Source organism: Carassius auratus, chromosome 21, assembly GCF_003368295.1.
Source record: "Carassius auratus strain Wakin chromosome 21, ASM336829v1, whole genome shotgun sequence".
Lineage (NCBI taxonomy): Eukaryota > Metazoa > Chordata > Actinopteri > Cypriniformes > Cyprinidae > Carassius > Carassius auratus.
Genome location: NC_039263.1, coordinates 22,362,282 through 22,381,751, shown reverse-complemented (window position 1 = coordinate 22,381,751; position 19,470 = coordinate 22,362,282). Strand labels below are relative to the sequence as shown.

Sequence of the window (19,470 nt, the reverse complement as noted above, 5' to 3'; positions counted from 1 at the left end):
AGAGGTAAACCAGTTTTACAAACCCCAGTGAAAATACATTTATAGACTCTATTTTAAAACATCAATGACAGTTATGGAAATTTGCATTTTATTGCTGTACATTGCATACTTTACAAATACTTTTTTGTGATCTTTTACTCAAAGCGTAAAATATCAGTTTTAAACTTGTTACTCATTTCTCCTCATCCACACAGAACGGTAATGGGGTTTCAGCCAAATGTCGAGATTCCCGAGTGGAAGATCTCTGGAGCTTGACCAGTTTCTTCGGTTACAGCACTCAGACCTTTGTACTAGCCGTTAACCTGCTGGACAGGTTTATAGCTATGATGAAGGTAACCAGTTAAGTTATAGGTCAATTCAACTGCTTAACATATTAAAATGTGTTATTACTGATCACTTTTATGTTGCTTAAGGTTCAGCCCAAGTATCTGGCCTGCATCAGCATCGGTTGCCTTCACATCGCCGCCCGAGTGACCGAAGAAGAGTGCAATGTTTCGTCCAGCCATGAGCTCATTCGGATCAGCCAGTGCAAGTTCACCGTCTCAGACCTCAGCCGAATGGAGAAGATCATTTCAGAGAAGCTCAACTTCCAGTTAAAAGCCGTCACAGCCTTAACCTTCCTGCATTTGTACCACGCCATTGCACTTTCGCACACGTCCAACAGGTGAGAACGGCTGGCATCATCAAACTTCAGACTCTGAGCCAGATAAACTATATTAACATGCAGACTGACAATGGAAACTTTGACTTGTAAAGGTTGATAAACCGAGCTGGCAAGTGCACTTTGCTGTATGTGGGTCACAGTGAAACTAGGAGATTATCTTCTGACTAGATTTGTTAAATTATATAAGATTGGCTAACAAAATCTCTCTAATGCACCAATTCTTTTTCTCCTCAGAAAAGACGTACTGAATCTTGACAAACTTGAAGCCCAGCTGAAAGCCTGCCTATGCAGAATCATTTTCTCCAAAGCAAAAGTAAGAAAGAACAACTTAAACAGTGATTCTTGAAGTAAGTTGCATAGAAGTTTGAATTCTGATGAACTCTCTTTTTGTTTTTTAGCCTTCGGTGCTCGCTTTGTCGCTCTTGATGCTTGAAATCGAGGCCTTACAGTCTGCAGACCTGCTAGAAATCGCCCAGCGCATACAAACACACTTAAAGGTAAAAATTTATAAGTATGTCAACCTTTTTAAACAGAGTATCAATAAAACTTTTTAAAAGTGAAGAAAAGAATTTGAATGTCACAGACGGCTCTGTTTGGTTCAAAGACAAGTAGTTTAATCAGGCAATTTGTAGACAAAAATATACCTTTAGTTTCAGCAGCACTTAAACATCTATGGAGTAGGAAGAATCTAAAGCTCTTAACCCAGTCCTGTTGCCAGCAGGCTATTGGTTTACTGCGGTCCAAAATGAGGCTGGCTCTCTGCCCTGTCCTTATGTAAGCTGGTGTCTAATGCAACCGCGTCTGTTTGCAGATCTCCAAGGCTGACCTGGCGCGCTGGCGAGGTCTGGTAGGTCAATGTATGAGGGAATACTCCTCTCCAGAATGTGCCAAACCTGACCACAAGAAACTGGTGTGGATCGTCTCGAGGAGGACGGCGCAGAACCTGCACAGCAGCTACCGCAGCGTCCCCGAGCTGCCAACCATCCCAGAGGGTGCGTGGGACGAGAGCGAGAGGTAAACACAGCACACCTGGGGAAGAACACAGGCATCAGGATCTCATACTAAACAGTCAATAGAGGCAGAAAATAAAGGAATATTCGGGGTTAAATTTACACTTTAAGCTTTAATTAACACAGAAAATTATTTAGACTCATCACTAAAAATTAAATATTTCTTAAAATTATTTCAATTTAAATTGTTAAAATGGAAATAAAAAGCTAAACAAAACTAAACTACACTTTAAAATGATAATAAAAACAGAAAATGTAAAAGCTAATTCAAAATAATAAATTCTAGAATAGTATGTACATGTAAACTATACTAAAAAACCTAGAATATTATTTTATAAACTATTTACTCAAATTAAAATGAAAACTAAATATAACAATTCAAAACTGTTAATACTATTATATGTTAAATAATAGTACTCCACAATGGAACTATTCTTTCATGAGGAACTAACCAGTCACATTATATCCCAACATTATAGTGATTTATATTTTCATATTCTACTGATAACGGTTTTAAAATATCAGGAAATAACAGAAAGCCTAAAATATCAGGAAAAAGCCACACACAAACTTTGGAATTATTTATGGAAAGTACGCCTGTCAATTTTCCATCACAACTTCTGGTTTCAGTTCTATCACATGACAGGACTTAAATAATGGCGTTTTACTGACACACACCACTTACGTTACAACCTCATCAGCACAGGCTGAAGTTCTTTCTAAACGCCCCACCTATTAGGTGTCCATACAGGGTTACTTAACTACTAATACTCCGTCACATCTTAGCAACCGACCCGAGAGCGTTTTTCTCACCAGTAGCAATAAGTCATTCACCAACAGAGCTGATTACAAGCTGAAAATCCAGACAGGACGTACTGTTTTGAGATGGCTAATGGCTTAGATATGCATACACGCCAAACTAAGTGCAGCAGTGGAATGTGGCTAGTGAATAATGACTGTTTACTAACAGGTTGTGCTGCATCATCTGTGAGAAAGAGAAGGGCGTGCGAGGTGGGGTCAGGTTTGACAAAGTACAAAACAAGATCTGACATTTGACTTTTTTTCTTTTACCTTATGACAGTAATATTCCAGGTGAACCGCATACACGATTTCAGCAGAGCTTCATTAGCACAGATAATAATTTAGATTTTAGTTTGTGGACAAAAACCTAATATATACTAAAAGACGATACTAACCTAACTATACTAAAAAAAAACGAATCTAAAATGATTAAAAATGTATTTTGTTATTGGAAATGACGCTGAAAGAAATATTAGAATTTTAAATAATTAAAAAAAAAATTAACATCAAAAGAAATATAAAAAAACTTAAAGTTAAAGTTATTAACTGTTTACTAAGTTTAAAGTCTATTACTAATTAAGTTTACTAACTGATTACTAATAAGTTTACGGACTTAAATGGCCATGTATAAATTAAAAAAAAAAAAAAACAGGTTTAAGTTCTAAAATGACAAACTGAAATACAATTTAAAAAATTAAATACAATAATATGTAATACAAAAATAAGTTAATCAAAATTTAAAAAATACTAATAAAAGAAAAACAAAATGACTAAAACAACCCAAATCTGAAATTAAACCAAATATAAAAATAAAATCCCATTCATAAAATTAATATTACTATAATAGTATATAAATAAAATAATAATAAAAAACAGTGTTATTTTATGAATTTTTGTTAAATGTTTAAATAAATGAGAGCGCATCTGACTGTTTGTTTCTTCTTTTCCGACAGTGAGGATTCAAGCGAAGACCTGAGCTCCGGGGAAGAAAGTCTGAGCAGTTCGCTGGGCAGCGACGCCGAGGGACCCTACTTCCCCCAAAACTTCCGCTGCCGTGCCCACAGACAGTAAACCACTTGCCAAGGAGCACAACCACCAATGAAGATGTGACTTCCTCGTCATCTTCCAAGATGATGTCTCAGACCTCTCCTGGCTGGAAACCTAAAGTTGCACAGCGAGGTGCCATTGTGCCTGGGTTCAACGAAACCCAAAATATCAGAATTGTATTTTAAAACTCTTCTTTTATGGCTTTACAGAAAGCCAGTCCAAATACTGTAAACATCTCTCTTGATTACTCGTGTTAAGCTAAAGGAGAAATACTTCAGCACTGCAAAACACTGGCAGCTAAAAACGTAAAAAAAAATGAAAAAAAGATGTAGCCGTAGCATATATAGTAGTTGGTGCATGTTCGGATTTGTCAGCATTCCAAGCAAATCAATATGACATATCCAAGGTACACTAGACTGTTAGAGAACAACTTAAGACTTGTACTTTGGTGCTTTGCACAGTTTTGTATTATGATTGTAAGTGTGTGACAGTGGAAAGCTGCGTGCCTGCAGAACTCTGAGGTCAAACGGTCAGAGATTTACTGTGGTGCGCATGGTGTTCGCAGAAAAACAGTGGATTGTTTATTTTTCGTGTATGTGAGTGTGATGTTATTAACCTACTTGCCAACTTAGTTTAAGTTTCACTTTAGCCGATGTATGAAGACAAATACTGTACGTTGAAAAAAGCCTATAAAACCTTATTCAATATAAAAAAAAACCTGTAAATTTGTATAATGTAAAAAAAAAAATGCATATACGTTCTCAAACTTGTAGATATTAACTTATTTATTGTTAATTGTATATATAAAAATCACAATAAAAAAAGCTATTTTGAAATTCACTCGGTCTCCTGTTTTGCCAAGTCTGGTTTTCCTGAATCATTTCTGTGTTCCTAAGAGCCTCAACTATCTCTCACACACACACACACACACACACAGCAAATGGCGAACAGACAGCAGATGTTGTAAATCGCCTCGGCGCCGCAGGATATTTTACACAGCAACAGTAAGACAAAGCAGTGGCTTTATCACGCAAGAGGCTTCGTCAACTACAACGTCACGATGTTATCAGCTGATTTACACACTTACAAACAACCAGTGCATGATGCAACTCCACCCAGAGTGATGCCATTTCAGTTTCCCCAAAAACAGGAACTGATTCTTGTGAGAAACCAACAACCAGTGCATGTCTTGTCAGTCAAAAGCTGGAAACAATCTTTCTGTTCCCTTGCAGAAACAGGTGGGCAACATGCCATAAAAATACCACAGGATCAGTTTCATTACACACAATGCACTACATACTGATGAAATTCTGAATGAGAACACTCGAAAAACCAAACAGCAAGCATTTGAAGAGGTTTCAGATTTGAATTTGAAAGCCATAAACAACAATCGAGATATTCATAAATGCCTCGGTTTTCCTCTATAGACATTATAAAAGTTTTGTTAACGCACACATCAAGTGAGAAAAGCAAGCTGACATCAGCTATGCTGAAGACCACAAGCACGCTCTAATTGGTTCAAACAGTAAGCATTTGCTATTCATTACAAACGCACAAATATTTGTGCAGTTCCTCACACACTCTCTCAGTACTGGCTCGAGTTTCTCGCTCAAACACATCCTGCCTCTGTACAGTACCCAAACATTTGACACCACACAAAAAGTAGGTCACTTGCCTTCCTTCCAGCATTCCTTGTTTTCGGAGGCGGATCTTTAGAAGCCCATCCGAGATTTCTTCTTTGGCTGGGAGGCCTGAGAGAGGCTTCTGAATTGGGGAACTCTCTTGGAAGACAAGGAACGATGAGATGGAGAAGAAAGGTGAACCCCAGGTGAAGGATATCCACCATCCGGTGCAGAGTCCTGAGTCGACATTTGGGATGTGGGAAGGGAACTAAGGTAAAACTCCTTGCGCCTTTTCGATTGGACAGATGGTGGCCGTGTGGAGGGGAGCGACGCAGGAGGGCCCAAATCCATCCCTGCTGTAACACTAGGGGTTCTAGAGGTCGGTCGTTCATCCTAAAAGTAAAGATGGACAATGTATCAAAAGTGCGGTTTTAAAAAATTGCGACCATCTGTTGCCAGTACACACATGACATTACGAATACAGTATTTGGTTTATACATCAAGATGAAATGGAGCAAAAACATCTTCCACAAAAAGTCATACCCAGGCATGTTTTTGCTTATTCATGAAAATGGCACAAAATAGGATCCAGATTAAACGAGCTCAAACACAAACCAAGGCTGCATTTATTTGATCAAAAATGCAGTAAAAACAGTAATATTGTGAAATATTATTACCCTTTTAAATAACCATTTTCTATATTAATATATTGTAAAATGTAATTTATTCCTGTGATCAAAGCTGAATTTTCAGCATCATTCCTCCAGTCTTCAGTGTCACATGATCCTTCAGAAATCATTCTAATATACTGATTTGCTGCTCAAGAAACATTTCTGATTATCAATGTTGAAAACAGTTGTGCTGCATTTTATCTATTTCTAAATAAAAATCTCTTTGAGATTACAATTGTCCTTATATTTGATCAATTTAATGCATTATTGTTGAATAATAGTATTAGGCTAATTCCTTTAAAGATCTTACTGACATTTTTAACAAATGGACACAATACAATTTATTAGTTAATGTCATTAAACCAGCATAAAATCTATGACGGTAACCCTGATTCAAGAGAATCATTTTGATTGAGCAGTTTTTAAAATGTATTATTTATTTTTTCCCCAAGTGACAAATGATCGGTTACAGGTATCAGCACAAGTAGCTATAAATGATAATTTATCAGTATCGGCTTTAAAATTCAATATTAAGGAATCCTCACCTGAATGGAAGATTGAGATTTTGACGGAGATGTCGAAAGGTTTTGATCAGGCCTTGGAGGAGACTTTCTAGGAGATCTAGATTTGTCTGCAGTCGACTGTTCATTTAAAAACCGTCTCAGTATGACGGGGCTCTTTCTGTGAATCTCAGGTCTGGCTCTCCATTCCTCCATGTCCGAAACTTGCGAGTTCGAGTTCTCCAAAGTCTCGTCATCCGATCCCGGACCTTCACTCTCCACCGATGACAAACCAGACAGATTCTCTTGGTAACTCACAGACGAGGTGAAGCTTCCAGAAAGTGAGGTGCGATTGCGAGCTTTGGCCTGCTTCTGTCTCCGACGTTTTCGACGGAGAGCAGCCATTTTCATGTCCCGGTTCAAACCCAGCTTCTCCTCCCACCAGTTTGTCCACTGGCCCTCCCACGACGCAGCCAACCGCTGGCTCACATCGTCAGGCCAGTCATCGGGATCTACAGGATCGGGAACCGGCGTAACGTTCAGGTGAGGGAGGTAAGTGACCCCATGCAAGAGCATCTCCTTCTTCCTCATGACCTCTTGAAGGTCTTTCCTCAGTCTCATCAACTGATCTTTCTTTAGTTTATTCAGCTTTTTGTCCATCGTGCCCTTTAAATCATCCGTCCTGACCCGCTGAAATTTAAGGTGTCGCTTTTTGGCCTTTTTAAAAAGGGGCTTAAACCATTTGCTCCAGACAGCTTGGAGATCTGGATCCTTACTTGGGTTGGGCGGTCTGGTGGAACAAGTTGGGTTATTCCCAATCGAATGGTTGATGGTTCTTTCCTGATATTTTCATTGGCATCCAAAGGATTTAAGTCATCATTATCAACATTGTCAATAACTTCCAAATGCCAGTGCACCGCATGCCGTCCCTCAGTATCTGAGTCACTCTGAACAGATTGGTCATCAATTTCGGCGTGGGACTGTATATTCTCGCTTTCTCCAGTTTCTACTGTAGGTTGCACACTGACAGATTGTTCTGGTGCGTCATTACTGCTTGCGGTCTGATCGGTGTGCAACTTCAGCGTTTGGTAAAAGAGGTCTCCGGTTTCTGTAAGCTGGAAAACCGTCAGGAAGTCCTTCTTCTGTACAGCTGTGAAACCTGAGGAAGAATGTGAAAGCAGCACATTAGACTGATAATCACGGCACCCAATGATAGAGCAGGGCTGTTTGAAGGTTGCTGTGATTTAATTAAGTTTCAGAGTGAAGCGGCGTGTATGCATATCTAATCACTGAAGTGTTTTCAGTTTCTCAGAGCGGCTCCATCACACAAACTCAATCTCTGCATCTGCTGAGAGTTTTGGTCACATATAACATGCATAACACAACATACGCCAAACATCATCTCCATACTTGAACTTGAGTGCTGTGAACAAACAAGAGGTTTTAAGGTTTACACCAAAATAAAAGCTTGATGATGCAACATAAAAAAAATTATAATATTTGTTTTATTTAATAGTAATCTTGGTATACAATTGACAAAATAGTTGGCCAAATTGTGCTGTAGTTATTTAAACACATTTTTTTAAAATGCAATCTTGTCAGAAAATTGGCCACATTGTGCAGTCATGTAATAAAAGTTAATCTGGGTCTTTGCACATTTTACTGTGATCACATGACAACCTCGATGGTGTTACCATCAGTTTGCTTGATGGAAAAGCTTAGCAATCTTACTTTACCCAAAGTCTCGTTCAATACACTGGCGATTAGCCTAATTTACAAACTACAGTCATATGAATTACTCTACTTATGTTTTCGTCAACTCTTTAATTAAGCAATGAATGCAATATAGGTTGTTTGCTTTGACCGACAATTATTTCAGAGTAAATAGTTCATTCTAGTCCAAAATGCTGAAATGGTTGTAAAAGCATCCTGACCTGCAGCAGACGCGTTCAGTCTCTTCTGAGCGAGGTGTCTCTCGTGGGGTAGCAGACGGTTTAGGTGGCTCAGACTCTCTTTGGGACTTGAAAGCTTTAGAACGGATCCCCGAGTCTGACAGACGTGCTCTCTCCCGCCTGAGTGACATAAAATTAACATGCAGTCATTTAGAAAAAAAGCTTTATCCAAAGATGCAGCAAAACTTATAAAACAAAAAGAACAGTTTAAATGCACAGTTCATTTACATTACAAAATTGCAAAAGTAACGCAGCAGAACCAATCTTTGAACCAATGCAATTTAACTTGCATACCACTATTACTTGCTTTGCATAAACATAATTGTCTTCCAGTGCTACAGCTGGTGCACATTTCCAGGTAACATACAAACTAACAGGCTGCTGATGATGCACTGTAATTGGCTTTGAATGAAAGCATTTTCTAAATACTTAATAGCACAAATTATGACGAGTAACCAAAGGAAACTGTTGCTCATACAGTGAACTCCTCACCCGTGTACTGCAGTAACATGAGTTCCTGTGACCTCTGAGCACCCAGCAGCAGTTTGCACGTTTGCCTCGGGGTCTGTGCTGGCAAATCACAAGCAAACATCGGTGGAGACTCCATCATATGATCCCATTTCAGCATGGGGATAGCGGGAACCCGTTCATCCATGATGTAGGTGGAAAACTGCAGACAAGGAAGTGCTTTATTTCTCTTCCACTGAACAGTGAAGGCATCAGATACCAGTCACGGTCTTAAAATATGAAGAGCTTATTTGCAAAAACAGATAAATAAACAAATGTATGTTTTTGTGTTTTGTGTTATTTAGCTGTATTTTAAGTTGTGTTTTAATCTAATCAAAATAACCCAACTGCAGTTTGATAGAGATTAATTGGAATGCACAATGAAAAAACATTGTTTATAAAAACACAATTATCCGTTTTTGCAGATGAACTCTTCAAAAGTTTTTTTAATTGAAATTAACTGAAATGAATACTTCTATTGAGCAAGGGCACATTAAAGTGATCAAAAGAGACATTTAAAGACAATGTGACAAAATAATTCTATTTCAAGTAAATTCAGATTTCTAATCAAATAATCATAGCTTGCACAAAAATTAAGCTGTTTTCAAAATTGATGATAAAAGTTGCCTGAATTTCTGAAAGATCATGTGACACTGAAGAAGACTGGAGTAATGAAGCTGAAAATACAGCTTCAATCACAGGGATAAATTACATTTTAAAATATATTGAAAAAGATAACAGTTAATTTAAACTGTAATAATATTTCACAATATTACTGATTTTACTGTATTTTTAAACAAATGAATGCAGTAAGAGACCTTTCAAAAACAGGATACAATGGCACTTAATGATAACTCTATTCATATACAATAGTATTAAATGTACACAAAGCTAGTTCACAGACTACCACAGAAATACCATGGAAGTGCCAAGGTGCTTTTTGTGGTCAAGATCACACTGATACAATACATTCAATAAGGAAATGTTCCACAGCATTAAAGACCAAATCTCTTATCACTAATAACATTTCCTGTAAAGACAAAAAAGGTTCAGCGTTGTGTGTGTTGGATTCTGTTCTGGAGGACTGCCTGGAAGAACCACAGGGTGAGCCACCGCTGCCACTCCTTCAGGCTAGTATCCGACTCAAACCCTCAGAGGTGAGGTGATGTGATGTGATGTATGACGTGTTTACCTGGGTATTGATGAGGTGGTGATGGGCGTGGCTTCTACTCAGGTATTTGGTGAGTATCACTCGCTCTCCCGACATACAAGCTGCTGTCCTTCCGATCCGGAACAACGTGTGATTACAATCAGCACTCTGCACAGAGGAAGTGATGGGGATTAATAATAAACTGAGAACCACATAAAGAGAAGAACAACAACGTGAAACAAAGAATACTTAATACCGTAATGGCACAAAAAGGAGTAAATTCAGCTTAAAGACCTTTCTTCACCAAATACATGTTACACTTAATTTCTTAGGGACTTAAAATACTTATATTTTAAATACTGTAAACATGATAATAAATTATTATTATTACTATTATTTAATTATCATCATTAATATCCTATTAATAAGAATATTAATTAGATAAGAAAATGGATAATAGTATTTTATAATTGTATTTAATTTATTATTAAATCCTGTTATTATGAACAATATTATTTAATAAAATACAATAAGATTTAATATTAAATCCCATCATTAATAACAATTATACAAAAATAGTATGAAAAAAATAATCTGATTAGTTATTAAATCCTACTACAATGAACAATAAGACTTAATACAAATGTGGTAACAAGACTTAAAAAAAAATAATAGTATTGTTTTTATTAAATCATTGTTAAATAACATTTATTAATTTAATATAACAATTATAACAGGGTGATTTTAATATTATATGTACATTATCATAGTATTAAGCAGCCTCTCTTCACCTGTCCCTTCTCATCCAACCAGCCAATCACGGACATTTTACATTTATCCAGAGACTTGCTAATGAGGAATATTTATGAAGCCAATATTACTCTACATACAATGGTGAATTAAAGGCATAAGCATGATTAGTATGCAAACCAGTGCAGAAGTGCAGACAAGATGAGAAAGAGAACAAGACTTTATTTTAAATGTGAGTTACAGTAAGTACCTTTGTCAATGGTTGTGGTTTGTAAGTGTTCACAGAAGAGTGTGTCTTCAGCTGTACAATATTTATTTTGTCTCAGTAACATCCACTTTTGATTGTGGAATTAATCATTCATGAGTGATAAACACTACAAGGTATAATATGCAATAAACTGTACATTTTTACCACTGATTGCACTTGTTGGTTAGACTATCAAAATGAAAAAAGCGCACAGTGCACTCTGATAAGGTGCTAAATGTTTAAGGACTCATTTCTAAATAGGATATCCATAACCAGGTTTGATTCAATATAATAGGCGTGGCTTTACCCGAATGTCTGTAAGCTCCGCCCCCGTTCTGTCAGCGTACACCATGACTCTCGGGTGACAGGAGAACTCACACCATCGCCATGGTGACTTAGCATTGAAGTACAGGTTGGAATCTTCTTCACGGAACTTCTGCAATCTGAAAGAACAGAATGTCATAAACCTCTGGAAGGCTTACAACATCTCTCACACACACACACACACACACACCATGTGCTGCAGCTTGCATCAGCTCAGAGGACAGACATATTAACCCGCAAGTGGAAACTGAAGCTTTGATGTAGGATTTGTGGTTGAGATGAATGCAATATGGAAACAAATTTAAATGTATTACATATGTTGCAATAAACAACTTCCGGTGGTTTTTGTGTTTATGCCAAACACATTTCACAAATGCTCTGCAGTTCATTTTATAATCATAAGAATTTTTGTTTTTAAAGGTGAAATTTTAACTTTGTTTTAAATGGACTGGGTTTATCCTGTTTGAAAAAGTACCAGTAAAACATCCTAACAGCTTGAAATACAAATCATGCACTAGTTTCAATGTCTTCTGAAGCCAGGTGATAAACAATCTTTTTTTGCCAGCAGCCATATCACCCTGGAAAACAAGACCGGTGTCCCACTGAAGCTAAGCGGGACTGAGCCTGGTCAGTACCTGGATGGGAGACCTCCAGAGAAAACTAGGTTGCTGCTGGAAGAGGTGCTAGTGAGGCCCACCCTGTGGTCTGTGTGGGTCCTAGCGCCATAGTGTAGTGATGGGGACACTATACTGTCAACAAGCACCGTCCTTGGATGAGACATTAAACCGAGGTCTGTGGTCATTCAAAAAAACCCAGGATGTCTTTCGAAAAGAGTAGAGGTGTGACCTCGGCATCCTGGCTAAATTCACCCATCGTCCTCCAACCATCATGGCCTCCTAACAATCCCCATATCTACTGATTGGCTTCATCACTCCTCTCCTCCAGTAAGCTGGTGTGTGGTGGGCGTTCTGGCGCACTATGGCTGCCGTCGCATCATCCAGGTGTATGCTGCACACTGCTGGTGGATGAGGAGATACCCCCTGACTATGTAAGCGATTTGAGTGCCTAGAAAAGCGCTATATAAATGTAAGGAATTACATTTTTTTTTAGCTAAATGAAATTAAGCTAAAACAAAAACACCAGAAAAAAAAGTTACAATTAAAGAAAGTAACAAAATGTTACAGCTTGACTGTAAATATTGCCTTGGCAACTAAATTAAAATAAAGTAAACGTAAAAACTAAAAATCTATTCTAATTATAAAATGTATAAAAACTACTACTAATAATAACAATATTTAGTAAATTTGTTAAAAGTATAAATTAAACCTTTTTTTATAAAACTAATAAAAACAACAAAAGCACATAAAATTGATAAAACAAACTAAGAATAAACTTAGAAAACAAGACTAATTTAAAATTTGAACTAATATATAAATAATACTAATAACACTGCTCTGATGTGACCATTGACAGATTAATGTGTTAATTAACAGTCAGAGAACCGTGAACATGCAAACGTGTTGTTAACTTCCTGAAATATCAACTTAAAAACTCAGGTGACACTTAAAATATGATATATATATATATATATCTGAGGTCAACGGGGTTCAACCAAAAACGTTGGGAATCTCTGATCCATGGCAAAGGGTTTGAAAGTTGAGCAAATGAAGCTATTCTCTCGAAGCAGATTAAAAACATCCATTACTATGCGCTTGGGTACTGGACGAACTCAACTAAAGAACATTTTGTAGAGGAAGCAGATATGATACAGATGTTGAGCTTCAAGCACAAGAGAACAGCCAGTGAAGCACATATTGTTCTTAAACACACATACCCTTTTTTGGCAGTCCAAAGATAAGCTGCTCCTCGCTCATTGACCACCGCCAGCTCATTGGGGAAGTGTGGACTGGAGAGGACAAAACACAAGGTTATAACTCAAGTCACAGGTTTAGCTGCTATTACAAAGCACCAAGGCTAAAATACATCCTGCAGATCTAGAAAATATCCTAAACCACATTATTGCTTTTCTTAAGACAGCTGAAAGAAACACATTTAAGGTCCACAAAAGCAATAAATATGAGAGCTTTCTGGTCTAGGATACTACACTGAAGGATGCTTTCCATGTTTGTTAGACCTTGAGAATGAAAACAAACCTATCAAGAACAATGTCCAGAATTAGAGCAAGAGACCTTTTGATTTACGGCCACGAGAAATATATTGTGTGATTTTCATTATATTTTTCTGGATTCTGTGTTTTACCAAACTTTTAAAATGTAGTGCAATTAAAATATAACGTTTAAACTACAACAAAAGATTATTTTTTATACACGCTGTACAACAAAGCATGGATGATAATAAATCTTGACGATTCCATTCCTTCAAAATATTAATAGTGTTGCGTTTTAGTACACAATAGTTATTTTTGTGTCATATTCTTCAAGTTATCAATCACAAGACACCGTAAACTGCAGTAATGATGCTGAAAATTCAGCTTTGCATCACAGGAATAAATTACGTTATAAAATATAATCAAATAAAAACTGTAGTAATATTTCACAATTTTACTGCTGTACTGTAATTTTGATCAAAATAATGCAGACTCGGTGAGCAGAAGATTAAACTATATTCAGAATAAAGCACAGCCTCTAGTGCTTCAATTTGGACCATTGTGTCCAGTACATACAGCAAACCAACACAAACACAACTCTGGAGTCAGAAAAGCTTAAACTCTTTCAGCACAATAGTTAAATCAAGTCATTTGAATATAAGGCCACTCAGAAAGGCGCTGATGATTTGAATAACCGCTAGGGGCATTTTCCAAATCAACTAGACACGGGATCGTGTGAATGATTAATCGAATAGCAGGGAGTCTTCAGGAAGGCCTGAATAATCAGGGACCATGTTTTGAGAAGCACGTGAGATCTTTCTAACACACCTGACGGTGATGCAGGAGAAGCGATCTTTTGTCTGGATGACGTCCATTAACACTGGCTTTGTTTTGTCTCCGACCAACCAAACACCACAGAAATAATCCGAGCGCACAGCCACGTTACCTGCACACAGATGTTTGGATTTTACACTCTTCACATGAAATCCTTTTCAGAAGTGAGTACGGTTTTATTGGTAGTTTCAGACATGTAACCAAAAAATGCATGCAATACTTTTTAGGCTTGTGTTTTGACTCTTCCTCAAAGTTATGGTTTGTTCTCAGCCCATGCATTTCTCAGATCTCACCTACATCCTCCATATTGGCCAAACTGATCTGTCTGACAGCTCCATTCAGATAAAAGACAAGAGGTTGGGAGTCCATGACGAAACTAGGAGGCTTGTCCTCACTGAACTGTTGCACCACCCTGTGGAAATCTGAGGAACGGCAGTAAAGGAAATATTACGAGAGATGCCATCACTTTTCAACATTTCCTAAAGATTCAACAACAAATGGAAGCAAACCTTTTTGAAGCCCTGCAGAAACTAAATGAACACCTTAATATAGAACCTAAAATTAAACTCTAAAAATAAATCTTGGGATATAATGATAATATTTTAAAGGTCTATGACGGAGCAACCCAGAAAGCCTCAAGAGTTTGTCTAAAACACTAAATATTTACTGTGCAATAAAAACACAATAAGAACTATTTATATAAGGTGGGACTTTTAATTATAAACAAACCCAAAACACATTCGGGACTCTTATTTGAACATTTATACTTCCCAGGTCAATCAAAAACACGAAGAAGCTAAAACATGCAATAATAGTGAAGTATAATAAAATCAGATGAAAAATTAACTTAAAAAATAGAAATGTAGCCATGGCAGTTAATCTAAAATAGGTTGAAATAAGAGAACCGTGTGTTCAATTATTGAAATATTATCCTTGAATCATAAGGTTTAAGAAATGGTTCATTGTTTGCAAACTGCTCTGGAACCTGAGTAAATTACAGAATTGACATTTTTGGTTGATAAAGTCTCCATAGATCATGCTCCCGGAGCTGCTTCTGTGCACAACAGTGAGCACAAGCCAGGTTCAAGTGATTATTACGTTTTAAAAGATGTTTATCTTACAAAAATGCATAGAGCCACTACAGGAGGCCTTTGCTCACCCCTCAGATCAGGTGCTTTTTATTTCACTTCTTCTGGGCTGCTGCACTGCAACACCTGCTGACTACAATGATAGAGCTTGAAATATCAAAGACAATATAAATTCTGATACAACCCTGACTGGATTTTTCTGAAAGAAAGGATGCCTCGGGAGTGAGTGATACACAGCCTAATCTTCATTTTTGGGTGAACTTACCCTTTAATAAAGTTCACCCTCATGGCAACAAAAACTAAGACATGACAACTACGAAAGAGGATACTGAGTTTGTCCATTGCGTCTCCGCTGGGATAGATCAGACAGCCATCGCTGTACCCCTGGGACTCGTGTAAGGGCACGTATCTCAGAGCGCCCCCTGTGGCGTCCGCACAGAACCGCTGCTGTTCCCGCTGAGACGTCAGCTCCTCGTGGAGGAGCGAGGCCAGGAGAGAAGGAGGAACATCACTCACAACATCACCAACAAGATTGTGCAGATGACGGATCTTCCTTGAGTAACACGCGACCTCACACCTAACAGATAGAAAGCACATCTCAAGTCTGATTTTGATTATTTTTAGGCATTATACAACTAAATGTCACCATTTACATTATTTATTCCTCCAACTTCACCCATTTGATTTTCTGTTTTGTTGTAATTGTAAAACAGTAATATTTGAGTCAGATAAAAATCATACCTTTTATAATTTAAGCCCTTTATGAAGCTGTTGGCCCAGCGCATTGACATAACATCCTGATTGACAAAGAACAGAAGACAACTTTTACAAAACCACTAGAAACATAAAAAAGGGGGGAAAAGGTAAGAAAATGAATTCTGACCACAAACACCACACACATCAAGACTCTCTCACCTTTGACTGTTTCTCTCTGAAAGATAAGTTGTCCTGAAGCAAATGTCCCATTGTGGAGAACGCATCCATACAGTGATGCTTGTAAAAATACTGCATCTGAAGGGGAAACACAGGAGAAAACTATTATATACAAACATTCCACACACATTGTGAAATAAAAAGTTAATTTAAAAATGACAAAACCCAAAGTTTATTTTTTTTATGTATCATTACTTCAACTCACATGCTCTGGAAAATCCATTGGATCTGGAAGAACATCAGATAAGAGTCTGGGATCTTGGAAAGGTTAGAGAAAAGCAAAAAAGCTTATAAAAAAACATAAGAAAAATACACAAATATGCAATTATTTAACATTAAAAAAGTAACAAAATCTTTTTTCAGTGTGACATTACAATTGAACATTACCTTTATTTCTGAAGTGTTATTGTTAATGAAAACTAAAACTATTAACTGACAAGAAGCTAAAAAATTTAGAAAATTAAATTTGATAAAAAAAACTTAAAATAATTCCAAAGGTTGCAATGACAACTAACTGAAGTTAATGTACAATAAAATACCCAAAACCACAAAACTGAAAAAATTCAGAAATTTTATGAAAATCACATTTCTACAGGTCTACATTTTTTATATAAATATACACTTAATTTTGTAATTTGACATGTAGCTCAAATAAAATGAAAGCAAAATATTAGATAAAAACAACTTAAATCAAAAATACTGCCTTGGCTTGTAACTAAAACTAAATAGGTTTACATTAAAATACTAAAATCAGCAAAAATAAAAATAAAATACTAAGGCTTACAATAACATACTAAAAACCACTGAGACTGAAAAAAAAGTCATCTAAAAATTATTTTTAAATATAAATTATATTTATACATATATAAACTTCTTAACATAAAAAATATTTTGTTACTTGATACAAAGCTCAAATAAAATGATATTTTTTAATATAAATATTAATTACCGTACTAAAAAAAAAGATCACATTACAATATTAAAATCACAAATTTAACAAAACTCACACACAAAATCTAAAATAAAATCGTAATAGAAATCATCAGCACATTACATACAATTAAAATGCACAAAGCCAATTAAAAATATTTTTAAATGCCATAATTTTATACATTAATGCCATTCTCATTTCTAAAACAACCCTGGTTTTCTATATTTAAATTCACTTTTGTCAAAGAGTGACTTAAAAATAAAAATGGACAAAATACACAGTCTATATATTAAATGAAAGTAAACAAAGCAAACGCACTACATTAAAGAAAAAACTGCATCTTAGATTCTGGTATTTGAAGAAGTTTGATTTAAAATTTGAGCCCATCAAATGATTAAAACATTTACCTTCAGATGGTTGAAATAAAGGGGTAACCGCTGGTTTGAGCGGCACCCATTCCTCACCACTCAGAGTGTGCTGGGACTCAAACACATGCTGGATCGATGACTGATCACCATCACACTGTAAACACACAATAAACAATACAGGTAAGTCATGAGACACTTTCACAATTACAGGGTGCAGAATGTGAAATATAACAAAACTGTAGATGAGAAATACAGTTCTTGAACATTTTGAACATTTATGCATCTGTCTTTTTATTTTTATTTTTCTGGTTCAAAATATTTTGCATTAAATGAGCATCATCATTACATAACTGTACTAAAGGAATTATTACAGGACATAAAAAACAAAAATAAAAACCCAAAGGGTGTTTACAAAAAACTACATTTGTTAACCTAGAGCACAAATGCAGTCAAAAGTAGCACACATATATATATAGCAATAGTCAACAATACAATGTATGGGTCGAAATTGATGTAGGTTTTATGAAGATATTTTAAGTTACACCAAATCACAACTTAACGATTTGATTAGTAATATGCATTGCTAAGAACTTCATTTGGACAACTTCAAAAGGCATTTTTCTCACTATATAGATTTTGTTGCACACTCAGATTTTCAAATAACGTTAGTTTCATCTCATCCAAATATTGTTCTATCATAACAAACCACACATTAATGGAATGCGTATTTATTCAGCTTTCAGATTGTGTAAAAATTCTTATGACTGGTTTAGTGGTCTAGGGTCAAATTTAGATGTTATGTTTGTGCTAAACTTACTTGCATCGTATTGTGTGCGCGTTACAAACCCTTATCATTATATCTGTCGTTATCATTATGACGTGTGTCGTCTTACCGGATCCGCATTGACAGCAAACACGCGCTCGTATGAACCCCAGCCTCCATAACTATGCTTCGACTTTACTTCAGGCGGTCCGTCCAGATAAAAGTGTGGGAAAAGCTGTTTGGGAAATTTGTTGTCCATGGTGATGTGTTCCCTCGGCCCTGGAAATCAGACACGCCCGGGCATGTCCTCGTGTGTCCAGGTGTCCACGAGCGCTCTGATGGCTGCCATGATTCAGTCTCGTGAGAATGACATTTTTAAGATCGTAATATGTCGAAAATGCCGTTTTTATAAAGACAAATACTGTAAATATTAGCACGTGTTTTTGGAAAAACGTAGCTGACAAATGACCGCGTGGCCGCTAAAACAACCCGCGTCCGCTGTTCACGCGCATCAGCTGATCAACGACGTGAAGGAAGCCCGCCACCAGACAACCTTTCAAAATAAAAGCACTTTAAACCTTTCAAAATAAAGCTAATACTAATGTAAATGAAGCAATTTTATAAACAAAAAAGTCATTAAAAAAGAACCAAATAAGATTGATGAAATAAGCAAATAAACAAAATATGAATAAAGAAAAACGCAAACAAATACATTCATGACAAAAATAAATAAATTAAATTCATTTAAGAATTAATATAAACAAAAATATGAACGATTAATAAAACAAGTCAACAATATATGAATAAATGAAACAAACAAATGAATAAATAAACAAATAAATTCATGACAAAAATAAATTATATAATGTAAAAAAAAATATAACAAACAAAAATATGAGCAAATAATTAAATAAATAACATTAAAAAGGAAACAAACAAACAAAACATAACGTTTCAGCAAATCAAATTGTGAATTTAGCAATATTTCGTGGGCCTATTATAGATTTAGTTTTTAGGCCATTTGTGTTTATGGACTAAAACCTATATATTTAAGCAGCGCAACCACATGTACATCTCTGTACATCACACCTGTTTATTGGTTTTCAGCTTATTTACAGGTGATTCTCAATAAATTAGAATGTCGTGGAAAAGTTCATTTATTTCAGTAATTCATTTATTTCAGCAATTCAACTCAACTGTG

General features: G+C 36.2%; 2 protein-coding genes across 2 annotated transcripts in view; one reads left to right on the top strand and one right to left on the bottom strand.

The window, feature by feature from the left end:
• ccng2 (cyclin G2) overlaps positions 1–3,827 on the top strand; it is a 4,874-nt gene extending 1,047 nt beyond the window's left edge. Inside the window, exons 2-8 of the mRNA XM_026196786.1 lie at positions 1–4; positions 195–332; positions 414–664; positions 899–977; positions 1,063–1,161; positions 1,476–1,678; positions 3,429–3,827. The exon at positions 1–4 is cut by the window's left edge and continues 134 nt beyond it. Coding sequence (XP_026052571.1) covers positions 1–4; positions 195–332; positions 414–664; positions 899–977; positions 1,063–1,161; positions 1,476–1,678; positions 3,429–3,546 — 892 coding nt within the window. The 3' untranslated portion in view covers positions 3,547–3,827. The remainder of the gene's footprint in view (positions 5–194; positions 333–413; positions 665–898; positions 978–1,062; positions 1,162–1,475; positions 1,679–3,428) is intronic.
• taf1c (TATA-box binding protein associated factor, RNA polymerase I subunit C) lies at positions 1,257–18,819 on the bottom strand. Its single transcript, XM_026196787.1, is given in 17 exon segments — positions 1,257–1,693; positions 5,198–5,537; positions 6,361–6,987; positions 6,990–7,474; positions 8,250–8,387; positions 8,760–8,937; positions 9,967–10,092; positions 11,229–11,364; positions 13,080–13,151; positions 14,181–14,298; positions 14,480–14,608; positions 15,604–15,851; positions 16,016–16,071; positions 16,190–16,285; positions 16,413–16,465; positions 17,546–17,660; positions 18,400–18,819. Coding segments are annotated over 16 exon segments (3,009 nt in total). The 5' UTR covers positions 18,529–18,819; the 3' UTR covers positions 1,257–1,693; positions 5,198–5,234.
• Between the last annotated feature and the right edge of the window lie 651 nt (positions 18,820–19,470).